Source organism: Diabrotica virgifera, chromosome 1, assembly GCF_917563875.1.
Source record: "Diabrotica virgifera virgifera chromosome 1, PGI_DIABVI_V3a".
NCBI lineage: Eukaryota > Metazoa > Arthropoda > Insecta > Coleoptera > Chrysomelidae > Diabrotica > Diabrotica virgifera.
Genome location: NC_065443.1, coordinates 37,306,804 through 37,319,397, shown reverse-complemented (window position 1 = coordinate 37,319,397; position 12,594 = coordinate 37,306,804). Strand labels below are relative to the sequence as shown.

At 33.7% G+C, this 12,594-nt stretch overlaps 1 protein-coding gene across 4 annotated transcripts in view; it reads right to left on the bottom strand.

Annotated features, from left to right (window-relative positions):
• Positions 1-12,594, bottom strand: part of LOC114335880 (ras-associated and pleckstrin homology domains-containing protein 1-like) — a 398,332-nt gene that overhangs the window by 35,993 nt on the left and 349,745 nt on the right. For all 4 annotated transcript variants that reach the window (XM_028286171.2, XM_050649553.1, XM_050649492.1 and 1 more), the window contains exon 2: positions 8,405-8,609. In XM_028286171.2, coding sequence (XP_028141972.1) covers positions 8,405-8,609 — 205 coding nt within the window. The remainder of the gene's footprint in view (positions 1-8,404; positions 8,610-12,594) is intronic.

The window sequence follows — 12,594 nt, the reverse complement described above, 5'->3', positions numbered from 1 at the left end:
TCGTGTATAGTGTACCTATACTAGTGATGTAACGAATGTCATTTTTTGAACATTCGCGAATACGAATGCGAATGCGAATATCTGCTACCGACATTCGCGAATGCGGATGCGAATATTCTGTATTTTTTTTTAATTTGTATCTATTTTTGACATGTTTTCTAAATTTATAATGAAAAGTTAATTGATATTTAGTGTAAATCAATCTGAATCTTAAGCTTTACTACATAATACCAAATAATAAAATAAAGTGAAGGCTGATAATGTGATTATACAAGGTAAAGTTACCTTTTCTTAATAAAAATATATGAGAAATTAACAGATTTTGATGTTATTAACCTAATATTATCTTCAAATTATTTTTTTTTTCGGATATTTATATTCGCAAAACATTCGCACACATTTCTCGAATGCGAATACGAATGCGAATATGCAAAAATATGCGAATATGCAAAAATATGCGAATATTCGCAAATGCGAATACGAATATTCGTTACATCACTAGTGTATACCTACTCCTACTGACGAATTGACGATAGAAATAATCGCGTTGAGATTATTCGTTATGTGAAACCATGAACCCATAGCGATTATAGTTAATATTATTTGCTATTCGAGACTCACCGAATACCGCATGTATGTATCCGGCATTAGATGGTGTAGTCTTAAGTGAGACAAAAAGACATCACAGCGGCACGGCAAAAATGGCCCAAAAATGGTATGAGTGGAGGAATTTGAAAAATCGTATCTCGGATATCATGAATCCTAAAGACTTCTACCAAACGTTATTCTAAAGAGGAAGGATAGAAGCTTTTTCTGTGAAACAGTGCCTATAGTGCCTTCTGGATGATCAGTTGCGCGAGGCGGTACTTTCCGTTTCTCATTATTTGTCCCAGGTAGCTAACTTTTCTAACTTTGATGATCTTTAGCAGTTCCCTATCTGTACCTATTCTCCTCAGAACATTTTCGTTGGTGGTGTGGGTTATCCAAAGGTATTTTCAAGATTCTTCTATAAAGCCAGTGTTCAAAGTTTATCTATAAATTTTATTATTATTCTATTTTTATTCCACCACTAAGTGGGTCATGGGTCAATCCAAGCCAAGTGGTCCAAAGGTGGTTGCTTGACTATTTTTAATATTTTTTATTTTTTTACCTTTTAAACTTCAGTCTATAGAGAGTACAAAATTGCATTCATTTTATTTTTAAAAAATTTAGTTTGCCGATGACGGCCATTTTTGTTAAAGCGTGTCGATCATTTTCACGGAAAACATGGCTTTGTTCTTTAGCCAATATTTTTTCTGAGCTTTGTCCTAGAACATTAAATCAAAAACCAAACTTTTTAGAAAAGTATGCTCTAAAACAACGGCCTATAGCATTATTTAATTTCAAACTACCCTTAAGGCCTTAAATGAACCTCAAAGTTTGAATAGGTAAACTGATAAAATTCCATTTTCAGCATTTTTTTAACAGCATAAGGCAAGCTGATATTGGTTTGTAATTTTTTTCTGAAAACGACATATGTAGATACTCTAAATAAAAAAAGTTTGAGATTTGAGACTTGAGTAAATTTTTTCAAAAAAAAATCTCAAAAACGTAATTTTTTGAAAAATCTCAAAGTTTGACCCCTTATATCTCTGATAGGCACGGATGAAAAAATTTGAAATTTGGCTGAATGTTAGCCCCTAGTAAGTAGAATAAGGAGTAAAAATTTGGAGTTGCAGACTTACGTCATAAAGGAGTTACAGGTCTAAAAAAATAGTCAAAAATCAAAATGGTCAAAATTTGAGTGTTTGCGGGCAGTGTAATTAAAATTCAAACAAACTGTCTAATGAAATAAAAATTAATCTATTTTCACCACATTTCACAATGAATACAAATTTATACAGGGTGGGTCAAAGAAAAGAGTCCACCTCTATATTTGGCAATAGTTACCTATTAGAGTTTAAGGAAATGCCGAAATAGGTCCATTTTAATTTTTATTATATTGCAACTTTTTGGGATATATTTCATACTACGTGACGTCATCCATCAGAGCGTGATGACGTAATCGATGATTTTTTTAAATGGGAATAGGGGTCTTGTGGCAACTAAAAATACATTGTACTGCTGTCAAAAAATAAAAAAAATGTTTATTTTACAAATAAACATTTCTTTTCGCTTAAATTAAATCACAAACAGCCTCCCACTTACCTTTTGACAGTTTGAACATTTAATTTAAGCGAAAAGCAAAGTTTATTTGCAATAATTTGCAATAAAATGTATTTTGAGTTAAATAAATTACATACATTCTACTTTTTGCGTTAATTAATTTAATTCAAAAATTATTTTTTGGCCACCCTGTATAAATAATTATATTATTGTTTGTACTACTGAACAGAGAATTGAACACTCTTTCAAATGAGATAACATACGACACCTATTACCATTAAAACAATCATCGATTGCGTCATCACGCCTAGATGGATGACGTCACTGACGATAACACGTCATGGAGATGTATGAAATATATATAAAAAAATTGTAATTTAATTGTAATTTATATCCCAAAAAGTTGCAATATAATAAAAATAAAAATGGACCTATTTCGGCATTTCTTTAAAATCTAATAGGTAACTATTGACAAATATGGAGGTGGACTCTTTTCTTTGGCCCACCCTGTATAAATTTGTATCCATTGTGAAATCTGGTAAAAAAAGATTAATTTTATTTCATTAGATAGTTTATTTGAATTTTAATTACCCTGCCCGCAAACGCTCAAATTTTGACCATTTTGATTTTTGACCATTTTCTCAGGCCTGTAACTCCTATATGACGTAAGTCTGCAACTCCAAATTTTTACTCCTTATTCTACTTGCTAGGGGCTAACATTCAGCCAAATTTTAAATTTTTTCATCCGTGCCCATCATAGATATAAGGGGTCAAACTTTGAGATTTTTCAAAAGATTACGTTTTTGAGATTTTTTTTTGAAAAAATTTACTCAAGTCTCAAAGCTCAAACTTTTTTTATTTAAAGTATGTACGTATATCTTTTGCAGAAAAAAATTACAAAACAATATCAGCTTGCCTTATGCTGTTAAAAAAATTCTGAAAATGGAATTTTATCAGTTTACCTATTCAAACTTTGAGGTTCATTTAAGGCCTTAAGGGTAGTTTGAAATTAACTAATGCTATAGGCCGTTTTTTAAAACATACTTTTCTAAAAAGTTTGGTTTTTCATTTAATGTTCTAGGACAAACCTCAGAAAAAAGATTGGCTAAAGAGCGAAGCCATGTTTTCCGTGAAAATGATCGACACGCTTTAACAAAAATGGCCGTCATCGGCAAACTAAATTTTTTAAAAATAAAATGAATGCAATTTTGTACTCTCTATAGACTGAAGTTTAAAAGGTAAAAAAATAAAAAATATTAAAAATAGTCAAGCAACCAACTTAATTTATATTGGACCACTTGGCATGGATTGACCCTCATTGCTTTCAAAATATACATTTTGATGTCCTTTAAGCAAAAATAAGGTTTAATAAGAAAAAATAATTAGCATAATATTACACTCAAATAAAGTGCATTAGAACTTAACTTCCTATGATTATTTAAATCCCACAAATAAAACCAATCCTATATTTTTTTGCAATTAAAGGAGTCAATTCTCACTTTCGTTAATGTCCCCACCTTGCTAATATAAGCTTTGAAACAAAAAAAACGGCATTTTAACATATGTAAAATAAATAATTACAGAGAATGATAAAATAGCTGACATTATTTCTTAGTTTTATCATCCCCTATAAAAAATACTTTATTTTATAGTTTAAAATCAGATTTTTATAGGTGTCCTCATCATTAATTCTCACTTTCGTTAATAGAATTATTATTTCACATAAATTCAGTTAGATGGCGCTAATAGTGTGACATTAAGTCTTCTTTAGTTGAATAAAAGCCTTGAGAGAGGTAGGTTGTTCTAATCTCCCTATGTTAGGCGAACTCGATACTAACGATAGTATCGACACCAGTGCAACTGATATCGAGAACCTCATCACTGAGGCGATCACGCACGCAATTCCACTCAAACAAATAACCTATACATCACCGGCACTTCCACAATACATCATTGCCAAAATCCAACAAAAACGACGTCTTCTACGTCAATACAAGGCCAACAGAAACCCACTAATCAAAACAGAGTACAACCGGATCTGTGCTAGGATAAAGAGGGAGATATCTGTCCTAACGGCTCGCCGGTGGGAAGATGCTACCTCAAAACTGGACTACAGAGACGGAGGTAAATTCTGGCAAAAATTCAAAGTCCTAACAAAACAAAAACTATCTCAACCATCCCATCTGTTGGTCAACAATCACATAGTCAATTCCCCAGAAGGGAAAGCCGAAGCATTCAGAAATTCGCTTCAAAACAATTTTCAAACACCAGATAACCCGAACTTTGATCGCATATTTAAATTCAACACAGAATACATAGTAAATGTTACTCTCAACCACTACATTCCAGTCTATGATCCTATCATGGACCCCCTCACTGACAGGGAAACGGAGAGCTTTTGCCAAATTGGCAAAAACAGCGCTCCCGGACCTGATGGCATCAACCGAAGGTGCCTCAAAAAACTTCCAGAGAGTATCATTCCTCTTCTAACTAAAATATTCAATGCATGTCTCAAAAACAGCCACTTTCCTACTCCTTGGAAAGTGGCCAACACCATCATGCTTTTGAAAAAAGGCAAACCCCCAACCGACGTGGAATCCTACAGACCAATTTCATTAATCAATACTCTGGGTAAAGTTCTTGAGCTAATCCTAAAAGAGAGGCTCAATAACTTTCTCGAAAACCACAATATCATACCAAAATTCCAATATGGATTCCAGTCAGGTAAATCTACTAAACATGCATTAATAGATTTCACTACCAAAGTTACTCAAACCATCAACGATGGTTCATTCGCCATAGCCACATTTCTGGATGTGCAGAAGGCTTTCGACCAGGTCTGGCATGACGGGCTTGTTCGGAAACTTCTGGACATCGGGCTACCATTGCAATTTACCAAAATTGTACACTCCTACCTCCACAACCCTACTGTCAGAGTTAAAATAGGCGATCAAAAGTCCACCCCCTTCACTCCACAAGCTGGAGTTCCCCAGGGTTCAGTCCTAGCGCCGCTGTTGTACATCATCTACAACAGCGACATCACTAACCAAAATATCCCAGGTACTCGGCTGTTTCTCTATGCAGACGACACGACTCTGCTCTCAACTACCTCTCGATACAACCCAAGACTCCTCTTCAGAAGAGCCCAGGCTCTGTTGGACGGCGTCGGCGAATGGTGTTGTAAGTGGAGAGTCACGCTGAACGCGAACAAAACAACAACAATTGTGTTTCGCGCCCCTTCTGTGTCAAATAGAATCATACGCAATGAAGACGACCAATATCCACTGAGACTGTTGGGAGAAAGGCTTGTTGTTAGCCCGACTGTAAACTATTTGGGAGTACTATTTACCAGGACTCTCAACTGGGACGCAGATCTAAAGGCAACTTTAGATAGGGTAAGGAACAGGGCCAGACTTCTCAACGCTCTCTCTGGAAAAATTGGCAAGACACACAAGAAGACTCTCATTCACACTTACAGGACCTTTATTCGACCCGTCATGGAGTACAAATCGTGTATCTACTCTCTTTGCTCAAGACAAAAACAAGAGAGGTTGTTGAGGACAGAACGTAGAGTCTTGCGTAGATGTAACTATGAGCACTGGCGATATCCCTCAAACGAAATCCATAACATCTCGAACACCCCCAAAATCACCGAGAGAATAAACTCTCTGAACAGGAACTTCACAATCAAAGTAATCAACGGCCCCCTTCCGACACACAAGAATCTCTAAAATGTTCCTGTTCATCTTCCGGCCACGTACTCCACCGAAAGCCCAAACGCAAAAAGATTCATGTACCGTCCGCTCTAATGCAAACATGCATTGACGAACTCCCGGTGGAGTACGAAAACATCCTTGAGGCTACCCCATTAGCCTTCCGTACCCACCTCTAACATTTCCTCTTCCCTACCCCGAACAGGGAGAAGTTGGTTTTTTGCGGTTTCCCAACTTCATTGCACAATTATACCTGTTCGTCCCAAGAAAATAGCCGCAACTATTTTCTCCACTCGAACGCACTCTGTCCACGCTGCGCTCAAAGCCACCTCCTGACCGCCGACGAGGGACGCAGGTTCGCCTGTCGTTGTACAATGGTTTCTAGGGAGACTGGTCGAGAGCAAAGCACGGACAGTACACGTAAATGTCTATGGAACCAACAACAATCCATCAAACTTTCTTCTCTGTTGACTTCTTAGCCTTCTGGACACCACCGTCCGGCATAACCCAGGATCCAAGAACACCAGGACACGGCGCTTGCCCCAGTGTGTTTTTCGGACTGTTTGCTTTTGCTGCCAACACTAAACATCCACCTCAAACCCTGAAGAGGACAAAATCCTAAACGGGGAAGCACATTGAACGCATTTCTTCTGAACATTATCCAGACAAGCAAATCAAACAATGTAGTAGTAGTAGGTTGTTCTGTGAAATTTAACAAATATTAATAGAAAAACGGAGTTAAGACCCACAGACGGTAAGCATAATGTTTCACTTTTGTTAATAAGTATATTTTGTGAAAATTTTTTAATTAGTAATGTTTGTAAACTGTATATGCTAGGAAATTAAGCAAAGTAGTTATTCTTAAAAAGGCGTCACCATCTAAACAATTTATCAGGGATTTGGCGGGAAGTTTAACATAAAACCTCACTTTCGTTAATCGCACTTGCGTTAATTTATGTGTTAACGAAAGTGAGACAGAGTTAACATAAATGAGGTTTGATTAAATTGTTACAAAATATTATTATTTTTTTGCTTAAACCATTGCTTAAAACTTATTTTTTTAAAAATAAACATAGATTTTTTTAATAATATAGTACCTACTGACAGTTTGTAGAAATGGCAAAGTCGGCGAAAAACAATGAAAGGGAAAGATCAAAAAATGCGATGCGTAAGTTCAGAGAAAAAATTAAAAATAATCCGGCATTGCATGAAGAAGAAAAACGGAAGGCTAGAGAACGATATAGAGCTAGAAAAGAAGCCGGTAAAGTAATAGGTCTGGATCTCGCGTATGAAAAAAAGTTGATTAACAGCAAGCTGAAAATTTGTTAATAGATTAAGGGTGTCTAGTCGAATAAATTTTGATATATGGGAACACTGGAACAGGGGCAGTTTTAATTGTGGAACAGGTTAAAAATTTGGAACGGTCAGACCACGAAAACGGCACATTTATTTTGTCCGACAGAACAGACTTAAACTCTCCGAACAGAGATTAAACTCTCATGCAAAAATCAGACTGGTATTTATCACCTGTCATAATTCCTGTCATTTGACATATTCTACATGTTCCACTCATTAAAACGCCCATTTGGTGAAAAATACCTGTCTGATTTTTGCAAGAGAGTTTAATCTCTGTTCGGAGAGTTTAAGTCTGTTCTGTCGGACCAAATACATGTGCCGTTTTCGTGGTCTGACCGTTCCAAATTTTTAACCTGTTCCACAATTAAAACTTCCCCTGTTCCAGTGTTCCCATATATCAAAGTTTGTCCGACTAGATACCCTTAAGCTATTAACAAATTTTCAGCTTGCTATTAATCAACTTTTTTTTCACACGCGGGATCCAGACCTATAAAGACAATTGATGAATTATCAGAACGAGAGCAAAGGAAGATTAGAAAATGTTGGCGAGAAAAAAGTAAAAAATCGTACTATGCTAAAAAGGAAGAGAAAGACTTTTAGCTCAGCTTAATGAAATAACCCCACCATCCACTCCAGTCCCTGAGGAATTTGTAGGAGATATTACACCTCAACAAAATCCACAGCCTGGTTCATCACGACAGTCCTTAAAAGTTTTTTTATAATTTCACATTGCATTTTTATAACAGAATAAAATTTTTATTTTGAAACTCGTTATATTAATATAGATTCTTGTTTTCTCACTTTTGTTAATTACTGTCTCACTTGTGTTAACCAAAACATTACAAAATCTAAAAATATAAGCAATATAAAAAAATTTAAGCTTTACCTGTTATTAGAGTATTAATATTTAGATTTTCCTGTTCTATGAAGGTCTTTCATAGTTGGCTTTTTAAATTTTTAATTTATAATTTTTTTATAATTGAAAATGTACATTTCAGTAGCAATGACCCAAGTATGAATGTGTCTGAGTATCAATACCCTTGATAATAGGACCTTTTCAACTTCTGAATTAGTCTAGTAATAACAAATTAGTTTTTTTTTTAATTTGTCTGGTCAATCTACAAGAAACCAATTCTTTCGAAGGCGATAGATAGTTTGTAAGTAAAACGATAATTGATTTGATAAATTACCTGATTGTAGCTTTTCTCTCGCTTGGCCGATTTCTCGTTCGCAAACGGTTTCCAGAGCGCAGAGTTCTCCGAGGATGGCATCAAGGTCTACATCTTGGGAATCTTCTAGGTTGGCCATGGAAAACCTATAACTGTCTATCCTAGGAGCGGTAATTTCGGAGTTTAGTGGTCGCAAGTGTGCCGTGGAATTGATGGGATCTAGACCCTAAAAAGAGAAAAAAACATTTACAATTGTATTTTCAAAAGACATCAACAATATTATTGAAAACATATATTCGAATAATTTTTCGAACATGTAAAACTATTTAAAATATATTTAATTCATAATATATTTAATTCCATCTTTGACTGAAACACTATCAACATTGTAAACATATTAGACAGCCAGTACTTAGTTTTAATGCGTATCTAAAAAGACATGTGTTTCAAAAGACTTTTCAAGTACCGGGCACCCGCCCTCCACGAGCACATGCAAGCGCTCGTTTATCAGGTAAAACGCGGCGTTAAGCGCCTGCATGTGTACGAAGCCTAAGTTAAGGGCCGCATGTGAAATGCCTCCCGAAAAAGGGTTTCTTACCTGTCGTTAAAATGGTCACATACAAATTGCCAAGCTTTAAATAAATTACATGCTTCTAATCTTTATGTGAAGTTGAGACGTTGCCACATCTTCGTCCCTTTGTAAATTTTTGGCAAAATTGGTATTTTGTTATTTAATTTATTTTATTTTCAACCTTTATGTATTAAACATTATTGACACTAGGCGGTATTTATAAATTTCAACTAACTTATTATGTAATTAGTTTTATAATCATTATTTTTTGTTAATAATAATTTAACAAAAAATACAAAAACATAATAAGCATTTTATAGATTTATTAAAAATAACATCACAAAAAACTTATTTGGAAAATATTACAAAATGTGTATAGAAATATAAAATTACAAAATATTTTTCCTAAATTTATGTGATACTACTTTGACAAATTCTAATCTATTTATTTTACATTCTCTTAATTCTAAAATTTTTTCATTTAGAAAATTTATTTTTGCTGTACTTTCCGCAACAATTTTTTTTGGTGTCGAAACAGAATTCATTTTAATGTAGGTATTTATTTGAAATTGTAAAATTATGTGTATCAATAAAATTATTAATGTAAGGATGAAGAGTGTTCAGCCCAAAATGTGGAGGAAATGTCGAATTTTCAGATATGTAATTATCAACAAGATAATCACAAAACTGGGTGACTCTTTCACCGACTGGTTTAATTTCTGCCAAATCTATAGCAAAAAAATCGCTAACATCTTCAGGATGTACGAATTAAAGACCAAAAATATAAATAAGAAAATGCGTAATTTCGGTTGAGTCAACACCTTTTTTCTGGTATTCTGGAGCTAATCCCAGTGCTTGAACCTTTCTATACCATGCCTGACCCAAATGAAAACGACATCCATGAAGATCTGCTTCAGGAAATGCCTACGAATACCATTATGAATGGAAATTTCAAAGTCTGAAGTTTAGGGGATACAGGACAATTAATTTTAAAACATTCTTTTATGATATATTTAAAAGCGAGATAATATGAAGATGACTTTTTATCTTGAAGCAAACAAAAGACAAGAGGAATATAATGTCCATTTTTCAAGCAATGTATACTAAAAACAATTAAGTGAAAAAACGAGGACAGTATTCAAAAGTTCCGTCAACAACATACCAATTGGAAACAGTCGAAAGAAAACGAAGATTTGAAAAACATGTTAATATAACAATATGAATATCTTTGTCATTTTTAATTATAAAATTTTCATTTCTATTTGTAATAATAGAAGATGAATCAAGAGCTTTATGAAATTCAGATATATTTTTGGGAAGTTTAATTAAATTATTTGTGGTTCTAGGATAACATAAATTTTGTCACACCCTATTGATATCATTGATAGTAAAAGTCTCTATATTTGTCTTCTTAAGTTTTTTACAGATAAGCTTCATTGGTTTTTCGCTAAGATCTTCCACGGCTGTGCTTTTTATTGAATTGCTTACGGCTTTTCTATTGTAAACTTCGGCAGACAACTTCTCGTGGTTATGATGTGATATTGATTCAATTATCGTATTTTCACATCCCTGTGTTTTGACAAATGATTTGCAGGTTTTTTAGTACATGTCCTCCGTTTTACTGTATCTTTGGCCAACATTTTTTGAAAACCGAATGTAAAACCATCAATTGATAGTAAAGGTTTGCCCTTTTGACTGACATTTATCGTTGATTCCATTATTTCGGATCTTATGACTTAAACACAATTTGATCTTGAAATCGACGAACTGACAAGCTTGAAATAGACAAACTGACTGATGCAGGAACTAATCAACTTTCAAGTATTTATACAACATTTTGCCCATTAGCACAATTTACAAAAGAGAATATAAACAAACAAAAAGATTAAGGTAAAAGTGGAATCGTTAAGGCTATGGGTACATAATTCGCAAATATTTTACGTGTATCCCTACTTTTTGTGTCTTTACACGGCAAATTACGTGTAGTAAAATTCACACTGGTATGGATATGTAAACATTACTAGAATGTCATTCTACTTGAAAATGTCATCATTAATTTAAAGAGATGGGTTTTGAATGTTCTTGGATAACTGTTATTTTTATAATTGCAAATTATTAATTCAGTTAATAAATGTGATAATTTTTTCACTAACTATGTATTCAGTGATTGTAATAATTTATTTGTACAACAAAGACTAATACTCAATCGAGAAAAGAGGAAAAGAGTTTAAGTGATTTTTTAATAATATATTGTTATGGAACGCTTACAATTTTGAACATCTTTAACAACAAAATACTTGGATCACAGAATATATTATCCTGATGTATTCTCTGCTTGGATCTTCCACAAACAATACACAATAAATAACTTTTTATTAAGTTCACGTCTTAAATCAATTGTTTATCAAATACACTATATATCAATAATATTTAATCAATAACTCAACATATTCCCGATGCAATGTCAAATATTTAAAATTGTCACTGATTGTCAGTGTCTGACTGACAATATATGCTGACAATATTATATTCGGCTGAGTGCGTTGTAAGACAAAGATAGATTTGGAAAATATTACCAGGGCATTGTGTTCATTTTTTTCGAATCCTGAAAAAACCAATAAATATTTTTAAAAAATTTAAACGCAGAATGAAAGACTAAATTATTACCGAGGGCCGAAAGTCCCTTAGAATAAATAAAAAGTTTATTTTGAATGATATATTTGAAATTAAAAATCACACTAAATTTTCTCTTAGTTTTTCACCCCTGTAACTTATTAAAATAAACATTATAGAAGTTTTCAGGGACTTTCGGCCCTCGCTAATAACGTAATCTTTCATTCTGCGTTTAAATTTTTCAAAAATACTTATTATTTTTCTCAGGATTCGAAAAAAATGAATCCCCATTTGAATAGCATTGCAGCCGAAAATACGTACCGATCCTCTTAAGAAGAGATTAGAATCGGAATTGGAATTACCCAGAGAATATAAACAAACACAAAGATTAAGGTAAAAGTACCTATTTATGGAATTATAAATATGGGAGAAATTAGAATCGGAATTGGAATTACCCAGAAAAGCTGGATATTAGATTGTCGGGTAACAACTTTCTTTTCTAAAAAGAAATATGTCGTATTGTGAAATATTTATGTGAAACAAATTTTATGTACACTGCATTAAGAATTAGAAAAATTAAAATAGATAGATACTATCTATTTAAATTATGATTTGGCAACATTGTGTCATTATACAAAGATTAAATAGACAAAATATCAGCTTAAATGATTAACGAAACGGAGGCATTTCGATTGTACCTGGGAAGCATTTCATGTATGAAAATATTTACCTGAAAAAGTGGGAGGCATTTCGATAACGCCGAAGTTAAGAAGAAGCCGAAATAACCTCTCTGTTGCACGTCAATAAAACACGCCCCGGATTATACTCCATTTAAAAGAGCAAATCAAGACGTTGAGTTGGCCAAACAACAGCTCCGTTTGGCAGTGTCTCACGAGTTCATGAACAATTCCCTTGTACACATTGTACAATTCACTTCATGTGCTCTCCACAATCTGGCAAAGATTGTGCATTGTTGCTAAAAGAGCAATCTATTAGTACGAGTTTCAATAGTTCCCGTCTGTGTAAT